Source organism: Papio anubis, chromosome 13, assembly GCF_008728515.1.
Source record: "Papio anubis isolate 15944 chromosome 13, Panubis1.0, whole genome shotgun sequence".
Taxonomy (NCBI): Eukaryota; Metazoa; Chordata; class Mammalia; order Primates; family Cercopithecidae; genus Papio; species Papio anubis.
Genome location: NC_044988.1, coordinates 60801715 through 60817414, shown reverse-complemented (window position 1 = coordinate 60817414; position 15700 = coordinate 60801715). Strand labels below are relative to the sequence as shown.

The 15700-nt window shown below is 41.6% G+C and overlaps 2 protein-coding genes and 1 long non-coding RNA gene across 6 annotated transcripts in view; 2 read left to right on the top strand and 1 right to left on the bottom strand.

Annotated features, from left to right (window-relative positions):
- Nucleotides 1-9873, top strand: part of DDX58 (DExD/H-box helicase 58) — a 72567-nt gene extending 62694 nt beyond the window's left edge. For all 4 annotated transcript variants that reach the window (XM_003911615.4, XM_009188651.3, XM_031654298.1 and 1 more), the window contains 2 exons: nucleotides 5529-5672; nucleotides 8150-9873. In XM_003911615.4, coding sequence (XP_003911664.1) covers nucleotides 5529-5672; nucleotides 8150-8446 — 441 coding nt within the window. In that variant the 3' untranslated portion in view covers nucleotides 8447-9873. The remainder of the gene's footprint in view (nucleotides 1-5528; nucleotides 5673-8149) is intronic.
- Nucleotides 9874-10625: 752 nt separating this feature from the next.
- Nucleotides 10626-15255, top strand: LOC116270032. Its single transcript, XR_004177907.1, has 2 exons — nucleotides 10626-11352; nucleotides 14231-15255. It is a non-coding gene; the product is annotated as an uncharacterized LOC116270032 (long non-coding RNA).
- ACO1 (aconitase 1) overlaps nucleotides 14748-15700 on the bottom strand; it is a 68016-nt gene continuing 67063 nt past the window's right edge. Inside the window, exon 21 of the mRNA XM_003911618.3 lies at nucleotides 14748-15582. Coding sequence (XP_003911667.1) covers nucleotides 15469-15582 — 114 coding nt within the window. The 3' untranslated portion in view covers nucleotides 14748-15468. The remainder of the gene's footprint in view (nucleotides 15583-15700) is intronic.

Below are 15700 nucleotides of genomic sequence, written 5' to 3'. Positions count from 1 at the left end.
AGGCTGGGTGCGGTGGCTCACGCCTGTAATCCCAGCACTTTGGGAGCCTGAGGTGGGTGGATCCCGAGGTCAGGAGATTGAGACCACAGTGAAACCCCATCTCTACTAAAAATACAAAAAATTAGCCAGGTGCGGTGGTGGGTGCCTGTAGTCCCAGCTACTTGGGAGGCTGAGGCAGGAGAATAGCGTGAACCAGGGAGGCGGAGCTTGCAGTGAGCTGAGATCACACCACTGCACTCCAGCCTGGGCAACACAGTGAGACTCTGTCTTAAAAAAAAAAAAAAAGGCTTAGTAAAAGTATAATGAGGTAGGGAAAATCTTATATTCTTAAAACTAAAGGGAATTATGGTTCTAGGGGTGAGCCCCCCTTTTGTGGGTGCTTTGATAAGGGTTTGGGGTTTGGGTTTGAGCATCCTGGTCCCTATATATGGGTTTTAATGGAAGGAAGGAACTCTGCAGAAGAGAGGGCAAAAGCTTGGAGCTCTTTAGGGCAATCTGCAAGAACAGGAAAGGGAGACGGAGGAGCAGAGAGTACTGGGAGACTGCTTTCTTCCCCAGCGCCCCAGCTGCACTGTCCCTTGTCTGCGTGTGGCCTGCTGTCACTAGAGCACTCCCCATCCCCCGCCCCAGAATTCTCTGGTCACTCTGCAGCCATCTTAACATGTAGACAGCCCAGAGGTATCCAAGAACTGATTTCCATTGGTGGACGCTTCAGGATTTGGTGGTGTTTCATTCTGGAGGAATAAGGATGAAGGGTCTGGCAGTTGTGGTTGTGAAGGTTTATTTGAAATCAAAATGAGGAAGCTGCTTTTCTTTCCTCATGAAGCAGAGAACAAAGATGGGATGAAAGTTAGTTCATTTTGAACAAAGAACTTCCAACATGCGTACCCATGACTACACATAATTAAGATAGTTTGCTTTTCTCCACCTCCGTGTGGAGCTAGGCTTCTTTTTTAGGTTGTATGGGTGAAGGTCAGTATGCCATAGACTTATGATTGGTTGAGCCTCTTTACCCAGTTATTGATTTTTACTTAGTTTTAAGTATAGCTATAATAGTTTTAGCTTATTAGGATTTATACCTATTGCCTAGAGTAACACTTAAAATATTTGAGATTATTAGTATTTAATTGAATTTCAGTATATAATTGAATACCATTATAAGTGAATTTTTAAAACACTTGGATGCCTGAAAGGCAAGGTTATATTTTCACCTTCTTTCCTGGTAACCTCTATTCTGCTTAAGTAGTGATTAGAACCATATCTGAAAAAACTAATTAAAAAAGAAAATTAAAATTGCTCATAGGAAAATGTGTATCATATAACCCAGGTATTTCAATTCTAGAAATTTGTCCAAAGGGAAATAATGGGATATAATGTAGCAGTTTTACAACAGTGAAAAATTGGATTAAAAACAGGAGGCCTGAACACCCTTTATTTTTACAAAAATAATAAAGATAATTTCAGGTGGGATGGGGCAAGAAGTGGAGAAGGGGAAATCATGTTTGGTTTTTAATTTTTAAATTATTTATTTCTTATTTATTTTTTTGAGACAGGGTCTCACTCTGTCTCCCAGGTTGGAGTGCAGTGGCGTGATCTTGGCTCACTGCAATCTCAGCCTCCCAAGTAGCTAGGACTACAGGTGTGTGCCACCACGCATCATTAATTTTTGTATTTTTAGTAGAGATGGGGCTTTGCTATGTCGCCCAGGCTGGTCTTGAACTCTAGACTCAAGTGATATGCTAGCCTTGGCCTCCCAAAGTGTCGGGATTACAGGCTGGGATTATAGGCATGAGCTACTGTGCCCAGCCAGTATATTTGGTTTTTTAAATCAAAACATTCTAGGTCTAGCTGGGCATGATGGCTCACGCCTATAGTCCCAGCTACATGGGAGGATCATTTAAGCCCAAGAGTTCAAGTCCAGCCAGGGCAACGTAGTAGGAATCTATCTCAAAAAGCGGGGGTAGGGGAAAGGAAGCCGGGTGTGGTGGCTTACATGTGTAATACCAGCACTTTGGGAGGCCGAGGTGGGTGGATAACCCGAGGTCAGGAGTTCAAGACCAGCCTGGCCAACATGGTGAAACCCCATCTCTACTAAAAATACAAAAATTAGCTGGATGTGGTGGCACCTGCCTGTAATCCCAGCTACTTGGGAGGCTGAGGCAGGAGAATCACTTGAACCCAGGAGAATCACTTGAACCCAGGAGTCGGAGGTTGCAGTGAGCTGAGATTGTGCGACTGTACTCCAGCCTGGGTGACAAAGTGAGACTCTGTCTCAAAAAAAAAAAAAAAAAAATCTAAATTTTTTTTTATATAAAGCAAATTTGAATTTGAAGTGGTATGGGAATCAGATTATCTATGTATGATCAGTAACCAACTAAAAGATATAAGGGGGAGGGAGATTTCCATTCACAGTGACAATAACTGCAGCTCATGCATGTAGAACACTGACTTTCCACTAGTCCCTGCAAATGCTTTACTTACATCAATAGGCTTTACAGCAATCCATATAGTAGTGCCTCCTATGTCATTTTATAGGCAGGAAACTGAGACTTGAATAGCTTCAGTGCCAGTAGATCACACAGCTAGTTCATGGCAGAGTTGGTAGAGCCCATCTGTTTAACCATTACATCTACCAGCCTAATCAGAAAAGTTTGAAGCAGAAATGAGGACAAATAAATTTTACTGGGAGATATTAAGATAAAAGAAATGCCATGCTCTTGAATGACTGAATATTTTAAACATGTGCATTCATCCCAAATTCGCTTATTCATGTATCACAAACCATATTGAAAGCATAAATATACTTTTAATTTGATAAAATGGTTCTAGAGTTTATATAAAATAATAAATAGATGAAAATAGCTATATTTCTAGAAAAATTAAAATGGGGGTAGCTAGTTGTTTTGTATTGATAAGGCAATCCCTAGTGAATGGAGATTGCCTTATCAATACAAAACTACAAGCCACCCCATTATAACATTTTCATGGCTCTTAGCATAAGACTAGCCTAACAGAGGGAGGCAACGCTGATGGGCATTTACCCTGTGCTGGGCAGGCCTGAGCAGTCATAAGCTCATGTTATCTCCTGACAGTCCATGAAGCAGATGCTATCGTCCCATTTTGTATGTAAAGAAACGAGGCGCTTGCCCAAAATGACGTAGCTGCTAAGTGACAGGGACGCTATTTGCATCTAGGCTGTCTGGATCCACCTGGGACACTTGAAAGCATAGTCTGATATAGAGAGGCGCCACCATAAACCAGTGGGACGGACAGAATCTTCCATAGAAGACATGGAGGAAATCTGTGTTCTTTCTTCCTTCATGATGTTTCAGGGTTCCTTTTATCATTTCCTCTGTTTAGAAAACTTCCTTTAGCCAATATTTTAGGGTAAATCTGCTGATGACAGATTCTCAGTGTTCCTTCATCTGAGAATGTCTTCATTTCTTCCTTATTTTTGAAGGTGGCATCTTGCTGAGTCTAGGGTTCTGGGATGGACTGTTCTTTTCTTTCAGCATTTAAAAAATATTGTGCCACTTCCAGGTAGCCTCCATTGTTTCTAATGACAAATCTCCTGTTATTCAGACTGATTTCCCCCTATGGGTAAGATGTCTTTTTTTTTTTTTTTTTTCCTCTGACTGCTTTCAAGATTTTTTTCTTCAGTTTTCATAAGTTTAATTATAACATGTCTCAGAGTGTTTTTTGAAGGTGTTTATCCTGTTTGGAGCTTGTTCAGCTTCTTTTTTTTTTTTTTTTTTTTTTTTTGAGACGGAGTCTTGCTCTGTCGCCCAGGCTGGAGCGCAGTGACCGGATCTCGGCTCACTGCAAGCTCCGCCTCCCGGGTTTACGCCATTTTCCTGCCTCAGCCTCCGGAGTAGCTGGGACTACAGGGGCCCGCCACCTCGCCCGGCTAGTTTTTTTGTATTTTTTTAGTAGAGACGAGGTTTCACCGTGTTAGCCAGGATGGTCTCGATCTCCTGACCTCGTGATCCGCCCGTCTCGGCCTCCCAAAGTGCTGGGATTACAGGCTTGAGCCACCGCGCCCGGCCTTGTTCAGCTTCTTGAATCTTGGTTGATGTAGCTTGTTAAATTTGGGATATATTTGGCTGTTATTTCTTTGAATACTTTTTAAGCCCTGCTCTTCTCCCCTTGCAGAACTCCAGTGCCATGACATCTTTTTTTATAGTCCTACAGATCCTTGAGACTTTGCTTTCCCCCCAGTGTATTTGTTGTTGTTTAGATTGGGTAATTTCTGTTGTTCTTTCAGATCACTGACTCTTTTCTTTGTCCCTTCCATTCTGCCACGGAAAGCCCATCCATTGACCTTTTTATTTTGGTTGTATCTTTCAGTTCTAAACTTTGTCTTCCATTTCATTGTTGAACCTTTATGTTTTCTCTTTATGTTTCAAAAGTATTTATAATTGTCCATCGAAGCATCTTTATTAGGGGCTTTAAAATCTTTCTCATCTCAGTGTTGGCATCTATGATTTTTTTTTTTCATTCAGTTTGAGATCTATTTATTGGTATGAAGAGTTTTATACTATCATGTCCATGGTTCTAAGTTGGACCATGTTCTTAGCCAAGGACTAGATTTTGAATTAGAATACAATCATACTACACATATGCAACAATATTCCCTGTGGCTGAAGGGGAGAGAGAAAAAAGGTTTTAGATGTTGAGGGCTGTATTAGTCTGTTTTTATGCCACTGACAAAGACATACCTGAGATTGGGAAAACAAAGAGGTTTAATTGGACTTACAGTTCCACATGGCTGGGGAGGCCTCAGAATCATGGTGGGAGGCAGAAGGCACTTCTTACATGGCAGCGGCAGGAGAAAAATGAGGAAGAAGCAAAAGTGGAAACCCCTGATAAACCCATCAGATCTCGTGAGACTTATTCACTATCATAAGAATAGCACAGGAAAGACTGGCCCCCATGATTCAATTACCTCTCCCTGGGTCCGTCCCATAACACACGGGAATTCTGGAAGATGAAAACAATTCAAGTTGAGATTTGGGTAAGGATACAGCCAAACCGTATCAGGGGCTCTTCTGCCTGCTGTATCACTCATTGGGTTTGTGCCTGCAAATGGATATAATTATGCCTGAAACAGTGCATATTGTATATCTGGTATCACTCATTGGGTTTGTGCCTGCAAATGGATATAATTATGCCTGAAACAGTGCATATTGTATATCTGGTACAGGTTTTGCTTTTTTTTAAGTTTTGCAAAACACTAAAGTAGAAAGCATGGTTCATATGACTATTCTATGGACATCTTTAGTGCTTTTATGAGCATTTTTGATGAAGAAATTGAAAGACTAGTTGGAGGCCACAATTAAACATTGACTAATATTAAGTTACGAGAACCAATAAAATCTGTGATTTTACCAAGTCAGGTACCATATGTTCATGGAAGTTGTATATGAATGATTGTATATGTGCATGTATATGTATATATCTATCTGTGCCTGTTTCTCTCTATATGTGTTATACTCAAATTATATTTGAGGTCTTTATTTTTGCATTAGATTCTGCATATACAGACTCATGAAAAATTAATCAGAGATAGTCAAGAAAAACCAAAACCTGTACCTGATAAGGAAAATAAAAAACTGCTCTGCGGAAAGTGCAAAGCCTTGGTATGTTACACAGCTGACATAAGAGTGATAGAGGTAAGCTGCCTTTTTACAAAGTGCCTGGTCATGTTTTAGCACTAGCTAAAGCTTACTGTCGGTGAAATATTTATAGTAAAACTCTATTATTTCCATTGCTATTGTGGCCATGATCTGTGTATTTGAAAAAAAGCTAAGAAGTGAAAAAGAAATACTAAATGTTCAATAATAAATCGTTTTTGGCCAGGCATAGTGGCTCACGCCTGTAATCCAAACACTTTGGGAGGCCGAGGTGGGTGAATCACAAGGTCAGGAGTTCGAGACCAGCCCGGCCAACATGATGAAACCCTGTCTCTACAAAAAATACAAAAATTAGCTGGGCGTAGGGGCCAGCGGCTGTAATCTTAGCTACTCGGGAGGCTGAGGCAGGAGAATTGCTTGAACCCGGGAGGCAGAGGTTGCAGTGAGCCGAAATCACGCCATTCCACTCCAGCCCAGGTGACAGAGAGACTCCGTCACAAAAAAAAAAAAATTAAAAAAAAAAAAAAAAAAAAGCTGGGCATGGTAGCAAGAGCCTGTAGTTCCAGCTACTCAGGAGGCTAGGTGGGCTGATTGTTTGAACTTGAGAGATCAAGGCTGCAGTAAGCCATGATTGCACCACTGCACTCTAGTCTGGATGACAGAGTAAGACCCTGGCTCAAAAAAAGAAAAAAATAGTTTTAAAACATTGCTGTACAGCCACTTAATATTACACAGCCATTTTAAAAAAAGCCATTAAAGTGGTCAAGCCGAGCATGGTGGCTCATGCCTGTAATCCTAGTACTTTGAGACTGAGGCAGGTGGATCACCTGAGGTCAGGAGTTCGAGACCAGCCTGGCCAACATGGCAAAACCCTGTCTCTACTAAAAATACAAAAATAAGCTGGGCATGGTGGTGGGCACCTGTAATCCCAGCTACTCAGGAGGCTGAGGCAGGAGAATCACTTGAACCCAGGAGGCGGAGGTTGCAGTGAGCTGATGTCGCACCACTGCACTCTAGCCTGGGTGACAGAGCAAGACTCTGTCTCAAAAAAAAAAAAAAAAGTCATGCTAAATGCAATGAAGTGTCCTGGATTAGCTCCTGGAACAGATAAAGGATATGACTAGAGAAAGAGTGGTAAAATCTGTAGTTTAGATAATAGTAATGTACTGATGTTAATATCTTGGTTTTGACAAATGTACTGTGGTATATGAAATGTTAGCATTTGGGGAAACTGGGCAAAGGGTATGCAGAAATTTTCTGGGATATCTTTGCAATTTTTCTGTAAATCTAAAATTGTTCCAAAGTAAAGTTTATTTTAAAGATTATGAAGTTTATGTAGTATAATGAAAAACTGCTTACAAACTAATGTGGAAAAAAGTAACCAGAACACAAAATTATAAAGATGCTACTTTATAGCTGTGTGAAACAGCAGCAAATACCATTGTCACTGTCAAGAGAAAGTCAAAAAACTTACCTTTCTACAGAAAAACAAAGGCTAGGGGAACTATACCAAAATGTATTAATATTTTGGTGGTGAGATTCCATGATCTTTTTCTCTTTTCCTAGTACTTTATGTTTTCCAAACATTCCTTTTGGGCTATGGATCACTTCTATAATGAAGAAAATATATCCTTATTTGTAAAATGTGACATCTGAAGGTTGGCTTTCTATTGCAGCCTTATATTTTGTTCTTAAAACTTTCCAAAAAAGGGTTAGAAAAATCTCCAAAGAGAAATGTGGGGTATAACTGTCTTGCATGTGGGGTTACGGTGGAGGGGCTGGGCTGGCTCAGATGAGGAGTTATTACTTCAGGGTGTTCCATTCATCTTCAGAAAGCAGAAATCTCTCATCAGCTCAGCTGTTTGGGCAAAAAGCATATTAGGAGTCATATTGCTAAGTTCCCTTACCTTTCTAAGTCTGCTTCTTTAGCGTAAAAGGTCCTTTCAGCTCCAATTTGGGTGATTATTCTACTAAAAATGGCCCTTTTAGACCCTATGTTTTCCTGAGGGACTAGTATGTTGGATCTGCATTTGTTTGAGCCGTTTACTCTAAAGTTGACTCTAGGTGGGGCCTGTGAACACGTTAGTCCCTGACCTTCTTCAATTGCACCTTGACCTTGGTCATTTTCCCTGTATCCTTTGGATTGTGCCTGCTAGGGCCACTGGTGAACTTCAGCTTCACAGATTTTCAACAAACATCGCTTGTGTTTTTGAATAATAAGTATCTACCTTCAGAAGCTGGGTTACCTGGGTCTTTCTTAATCTTCCTCTCTATGAGGTGCCCAGTGTCCTCACTTGCAACCCTACCCTGCCTGTAGAAGGGAGTCAGGTGCATGGATCGTCCTCTGGACTTTAGGTGAATCCATATTTGTTTTCCTCCAATTGTAAAATAAGTGAGACCCACCTGTTCTTCATCTCAGATTATTGTGGAGTTCTCTCTTTTTTTTTTTTTAAATCACAATTAGGTACTGGTTCTAATGTTCTCTTTTGTGTATTATTCCATCCCTTTATCTGTAGGAATGCCATTACACTGTGCTTGGAGATGCTTTTAAGGAATGCTTTGTGAGGAGACCACATCCCAAGCCAAAGAAGTTTCCAAATTTTGATAAAAGAGAAAAGATATTCTGTGCCCGACAGAACTGCAGCCATGACTGGGGAATCCATGTGAAGTACAAGACATTTGAGATTCCAGTTATAAAAATTGAAAGTTTTGTGGTGGAGGATATTGCAACTGGAGTTCAGACACTGTACTCGAAGTGGAAGGACTTTCATTTTGAGAAGATACCATTTGATCCAGCAGAAATGGCCAAATGATATCAGGGCCTCAATCTTCAGCTACAGGGAATGAGTAACTTTGAGTGGAGAAGAAACAAACATAGTGGGTATAATCATGGATCGCTTGTACGCCTGTGAAAATATTTTTTTAAAAATATCTTTAACAGTTTGTATTATATTATATATGCAAAGCACACATGAGTGAATCACAGCACTGAATATTTTGTAGGCCAACAGAGCTCTTAGTACTTGGGAAAAATTTAAAAGCCTCATTTCTAGCTTTCTTTTTAGAGTAACTGCCAACAAACACACAGTAATCACTCTGTACACACCGGGATAGATGAATGAATGGAATGTTGGGAATTTTTATCTCCTTTTTTCTCCTTAACCTACTGTACATTGGCTTTTGCCATTAACAGTCTACTGAAATTGTTCTTTTGAAGGTTACCAGTGACTCTGGTTGCCAAATCCACTGGGCACTTCTTGACCTTCTATTTGACCTCTGCACATTTGGCCCTGTTGAGCACTCTTCTTGAAACTGTCCCTGGGCTCTTCTCTCTTCTAGTTCTAGTCTAGTCTTTTTTATTGAGTCCTCCTCTTTGCTGATCCCTTAAGGGTTGGTAATTCCAAGGGTTCAATATATATACATGTATATACTGTACATATGTATATATAACTATTATACATACATACAGGTATGTATATGTAATGGTTATATGTACTCATGTTCCCTGTGTAGCAACGTGTGGTACGGCTACACAGAGAACATGAGTACATAAAGCCATTTTTATGCTCACTACTAAAAGCTGTCCACTCTAGAGTTGCTGTATGTAGCAATGTATGTCCACTCTACAGTGGACAGCTTTTAGTAGTGAGCATAAAAATGATAACATATTTCTTGAAAACTTAGTTTACTATATATCTTGCCCTCTTAATATGTTCTCTTAATATGTGCCATTGTTCTCTTTGACGATTTTCCTTTAATGGTTGATGTTCAACACCTGGACTGAATGTCTGTTCTCAGATCCCTTGGATGTTACAGGTGAGGCAGTCTGACTGTCCTTTCTACTTGAAAGATTAGAATATGTATCCAAATGGCATTCATGTGTCACTTAGCAAGGTTTGCTCATGCTTCAAAGAGCTTAGTTTGCGGTTTTTCTAGACATGGAAGCAAGTGCCTGAGTTCCCTGGAGGTCAACGGGATGAGGTGTTCCAGCCGCCTCCCTCTCCATGCAATCTAGTGAGCAATGGTGCAGGCAGGGAGCCAGAGAAACTTGCCAGTTATATAACTTCTCTTTGGCTTTTCTTCATCTATAAAACAAGGATAATACTGAACTGTAAGGGTTAGTGGAGAGTTTTTAATTAAAAGAATGTGTGAAATGTACATGACACAGTAGTTGCTTGATAATAATTACTAGTAGCAGTATTCTTACTAAGATCCTATACAAATTGATTATTTAAACCAAGTTTATGAGTTGATTTTTTTTTCATTTTCCATTTGTATTTTATTAAGAATGTCTTTTCTTATGTGACTGTTTTTTTAATTGCTATTTGATATGGTTTGGCTCTGTGTCCCCACCCAAATCTCATCTTGAATTATAATCCCCATGTGTCAAGGGAGGGACCTGATGGGAGGTGATTAGATCATGGGGGCAGTTGTCCCCATGCTGTTCTTGGGATAGTGAGTTCTCATAAGAGCTGATGGTTTTATAAGTGTTTGACAATTCCTCCTTTACGCACACACTTTCTCTCTCATCTGCTGCCATGTAAGACGTGCCTACTTCCCCTTCTGCCATGATTGTAAGTTTCCTGAGGCCTCCTCAGCCATGTGTAACTGTGAGTCTATTAAACCTCTTTTCTTTATAAATTACCCAGTCTCAGGCAGTTCTTTATAGCAGTGTGAAAATGGACTAATACACTACTGTTTAAGAACTCCAATAGGATGTGTAAAACATCTACCAGAAATAGATTTAATAAGAGAAAAAAAAAATTTTTTTGAGATGGAGTCTCACTCTGTTGCCCAGGTTGGAGTATAGTGGTGTGATCTCGGCTTACTGCAATCTCTGCCTTCTGGGTTCAAGTGATTCTCCTGCCTCAGCCTCTTCAAGTGATTCTCCTGCCTCAGCTACTCCTCCCAAGTAGCTGGGTACAGGCCCCTGCCACCACACCCGGCTAATTTTTATTACTTTTAGTGGAGTCAGGGTTTCACCATGTTGGCCAGGCTGATCTTGAACTCCTGACCTCAAGTGATCCACTTGCCTCGGCCTCCCACAGTGTTGGGATTACAGGCATAAGCCACCATGCCTGGCCAAGAAAAGTTCTTTTAAGTGTGTAAATGATTCAATTTGGATGAAGGTGAATAGCCCTCTTCAGCCAACTGAGGCAGGCAGACTGAAGTGAAATAAGGAAAACTTAGCATTTCCTTGTTTGACTTTTAATAGAATAATGTCATTGCCAGGCATGGACTCAAACAAAGTAGGCACTTGGTTAACATGTATTGAATGAAAGAGATGAGTAGGTAGGCTTTTAGGAAGTGGATCTCTTGACTGACTCCCAAATGCTGGTCATTGCATTTCTAGACCAAAGGCCACATTTTAGAAACAACTAGGGAGTCTTCATGGACACATGCCCAGCCCCATTACAGCATCCTGGCAGGGTGTCCAGCCATGTGCATGTTTTGAAGCTCCTGTGGTTGAGACACCACCTGTTATACAACCACCACCTTGTTATCTCTGCAGTCCTGGCCTGTGCTGATGCTGTGATATTTTCACCCTGAAATGAAGACTCATCTCAACATCAAGGTCAGTAAAACAATTCCTGTCCTTAAAACTGATTCATTATTATTTGAATTTCAAACAGCAGACCAACCATAGCTCAGTGTTTCTCAAGAGCATTCTGTGGAGCACAGTGTGTGAGACGCCCAGAAGAAAGCACTCTGTGGTCAGGTGGGTTCTGTGCCATTTGCTGCCACCTTCCCTGCAAACAGTGATTTACAGCACACATTGTTCTTGTGTCTGTTCTGCAGTGATAAAACCTGTTTAACTCAGTGGTTCCCAAATGTACTGACCCTGGGTCTGTTTTACTCAGGGGACACTGTTAACATCCTGTAAAAGCACAGTAGCAGGTATCCAGCCTGCATACGAAAAGACAACCAGAACCAAATTTGGCAGGTACATGCCTGGAACGCTGTTTCATTATAACATAAAACTACAAATTTCATTCAATAAATCTGTATTGAATATGTAGGATTCACTCTTGGGATGTCAACTTTTAAAAATAAGAATATCAGCTACCATTATATAATCTTTTTTCATGATAATTATGCCGTCTGGTTGAACACAAACTGGCTGGATGTTAAAATCCACTTGTGTTTATGACATTTAATAATGTCCTAAGAAGGCAGCCAGGAGAACCTTGGTTACTATTTTTCAAAAGTGGCTCTGCATTGCTCCTACATAACCCCGTGCATTACTCCAGTCCTGTTAGAGCCCTGAAAGGGAAACTGCCAAAAATAAAGTTCTTCATTTAGGTGACTAGGAACTCCCAATATTTTTGCCCTAGGGAATATTGGGAGACAAATCTCCAAGATCACAAATTATTAATGGTTGCCAGAACTGCTGGTGGCCATATCCCCTGGCATATGGAAGGGCCCAGAAGAGGCCACTTTACTGCAGAGGCCAATAGAAGGTATGACTGGCAGAGGGATGGGGGGTGGTTGGAGGGGCAAATGGAAGGGAGCTTGAGTCACTAGATCCAATCAAGCTCACAGTCATGGCCACCACTGTTCCTCAAGTTCTATGAGCCAGCTTGTTTTTTTTGTTTTTTTTTTTTTTGCTTTAGCTAATTTCAGTTGTGCTTCTACCACAGCTAAGATTCATGCCTAATGGATCTTTCCCCTAGATTACTCCCGACGTACCATAAAAATCTGGTGGGTAAATAAGGATGAGGGATGCCCTTCGTGTGTATTTGCTATATTAAAAATATTAACTCTTAGCTTGCTGTGGATGCCAGGAATGCCTTTTTCCCTAGGAGGGATCAGGCAGTAACGAATTTGGAAAACTATCAGAACAAACATGGGAATCTTCATTCCCAAAGAATATGGGAGGGAGAACAGCATATTTTTCATTTGGATAGTAAGACGACCAGCCCTTAAAGAACCAGGTAAAAGAAGTTCGTTTATTTAGGCTTGTTAGTGGGCAAGGTTGAGACACTGGCCAAGATACCTTTTTTTTTTTTTTTTTCCCGCGGGGGTGATAGGGTCTCACTTTGTTGCCCAGGCTGGAGTGCAGTGGAACAATCATGGCCTCGACCTCCCAGGCTCAAGTGGTCCTCCCACCTCAGCCTCCTCAAAAGCTGGGACCACAGGTGCACACCTGGCTGATTTAATTAATTTTTTTTTGTAAAGTGTTGCCCAGGTTGGTCTCAAACTTCTGGGCTCAAGCAACCCTCCAGCCTCGGCCTCCCAAAGTGTTGGGATTATAGGCATGAGCCACCGTGTCTGGCAAAGATATTTTTACTGAAAAGGACAGAAGGTATACTTGGAAGTAAGGGACCCAATTCCATTAGTCTAGCCACAAGAATCTGTTTCCTCATAACCACGGTCTTTGGTTGGGCTGCTGTAACTAAATATGAACTGGGTGCCTTATAAACAATAGACATTCCTCACAGTTCTGGCCGAAAGTCTAGGTTCAAAGCACTGGCAGATTCAGTATCTGGTGAGAACCCACTTTCTGGTTCACAGATGGTACTTTCTTGCTGTGTTCTCCCATGGTAGAAGAAATGAGGGGGGTCTCTAACTTGAGCCTCTTTTAAGGCACTACCCCCATCCATGAGGGCCTCACCACCATGATCTAATCACCTTCCAAAGGCCCCAGCTTCTATTACCATCACCTAGGGGGTTAAGGTTTCACCACGTGAATTTTGGGAGGATACAAACATTCAGACCATAGGAGCCACTGAATGTGGGGATCAAGACAGCTCCCCAGCTGCTCAGTAATGGAGAGCTAAGAGATTGGAGGTCTGTTTTCTCAGCCATTCTTAGTGTTTTTATTCTAGGACTGATCCTAACATGAGGATCACAGGCTTTTTGTATAATGGAGTTCTGTTTGTATTTTTTTTTTTTTTTTTTGAGATGGAGTTTTGCTCTTGTAGCCAGGCTGGAGTACAATGGCATGATCTCGGCTCACTGCAGCCTCTGCCTCCTGGGTTCAATCAATTTTCCTGCCTCAGCCTCCCATGTAGCTGGGATTATAGGCGCCCAACACCATACCTGGCTAATTTTTGTATTTTTAGTAGAGACAGGGTTTTACCATGTTGGCCAGGCTGGTCTAGAACTCCTGACCTCAGATGATCTACCCGCCTCGGCCTCCCAAAGTGCTTTATAGGTGTGAGCCACCGTGCCTGGCTGTTTGTAATTTTTTTTTTATTAATATAAATAAGATCCCCAGGACCGCAAGTGCAGGGATGCTAAATAACCTGTCTTGATCCCTCATCTGGTGAGAAGTAGAAAAAGGATTAGATTCCAGACGTTGTGATGGCCAGGCCATATCCCCTGAGTGCTAAGTTTGACATAAAAAATGTGTTACAAAGATCCTGCCCTCCTGTCCCTGGACATCACAGCTCCTGCTGGTTCTTGGGCATTCAGACTCTGGGACTTACACCAGCATTCCCCATGCCCTTCCAGGTTCTTAGGCCATTTGGACTTGAACCAAGTTATACCACCAGCTTTCCTGGGTCTCCCTAAGAGTGGAACCCTGATCCAATACAATTAGTGTTGCTGTAAGAAGAGACATGGGAGAGCCCATTTTCTCTCTCTCCCACCAGGCACAAACCAAAGAAATGCCATGTGAGAACAAGCAAGAAGGTGGCCATCTGTAAGCCAGAAAGAGTGTCCTCACCAGAAAATGAAGTGGCTAGAACTTTGATCTCAGAATTCCAGCCTCCATAACTGTGAGAAAATACATTTCTATTCTTTCAGCCATTCAGTCTATGGTATTACATTATAGCAGCCCAAGCAAACTAAGACATGCCCAGAAACGACTACAGGGGTGAAAATGAGCAGATAAACTTCAGGGCACTAAAAACCGATCATCTGCTTTTCCTTACGTACTCACATCAGTGCTACTGCTAGTAGGCTACTCTTCCCTCTTGTCTGCTCCCAAACAGGGTAGAGCATAATGGTTCCTAAACATTTCCATTATACCTGTACAATTCTGATAGAGTTGTAAAAATGGGAGAATATGAAGGTTGTTCAGGCTTCCCTAATGACATAGTCTGAGATTCACTCTGCACTAAATGTCCCAAATTCCAGCCACAAACACAGCAAAACTCAAAGTCAACATGTTTTCATTGAAAATAGATTTCATTTCATTCAAATTAGAAATGTGTTCTGCCAAAACTGCCTCCCAACAAAGGTCTCTGCTTGATAAATGAAAAGATAGTAAAAGAAAACTTCACATTTCTTTTTATGTGGATCTATCAAAAGGTACATAATCAAAAAAACTTCAACACCCGATCTGTCCATGAGGAGTCTGGATGATTCACTCTGAAGGAAAAGGGGAGAGAAGAGAGAATCACTGCTCTGATTTGAAGTGTGAAGAGTTCGTATCTATCCATGTCAGTTAACACTGGTATAATATAGAAAGGAAAATGACCTTCAAGAGAAAGGTTTCATTGAGCAGAGGGTAAGAGGAACAATAAGAGGGTAGGAGACACCTCCTGAGAAGGTTTGCTTGTGTTCAGCTGAAGATTAATAGGAAATAGTGAAAAATCAACGTCCTGTGATCAGTAACTTTAAAGACAAGCTTGGTTCTTTCTGACACTACTGACATTCCCACCATTCTAGCTTCCAAATTCTGGAAAAAGAGAAGATTAACAAAAATAGAGAATGTAGAAACTTCTGGTTTTGTGCCTGCAGGATTGGCACCAAAACCCTGGTGCTCACTTGCTCCATCTACAAGGCAGCACCCCTCCCAGGGGCAGCCAGGGAGGCCTCTCCACCAGGGCCTGGGCTGGCTGGTGGTGCGACTTCCTCTCTGGGCGCAGCACCAAGTGCAGGTCTCCTACTTGGCCATCTTGCGGATCATGTAGTTGAGGATGCCCCCATTGAGGAAATAAGTGAGCTCCACATCAGTGTCGAACCTCATGACAACCTGGAAAGTCTTTCCAGTATCCAGCTGCGGCACAAAGAAACAGAAGAATCACTGAGGGAGGCGGCGAGACAGCTCTGTTCAGAGGAGATTCTGCCCAGCCTGCCCCTCAGGTGTGGTCCACACGTCAGCAACACCAGCAGCA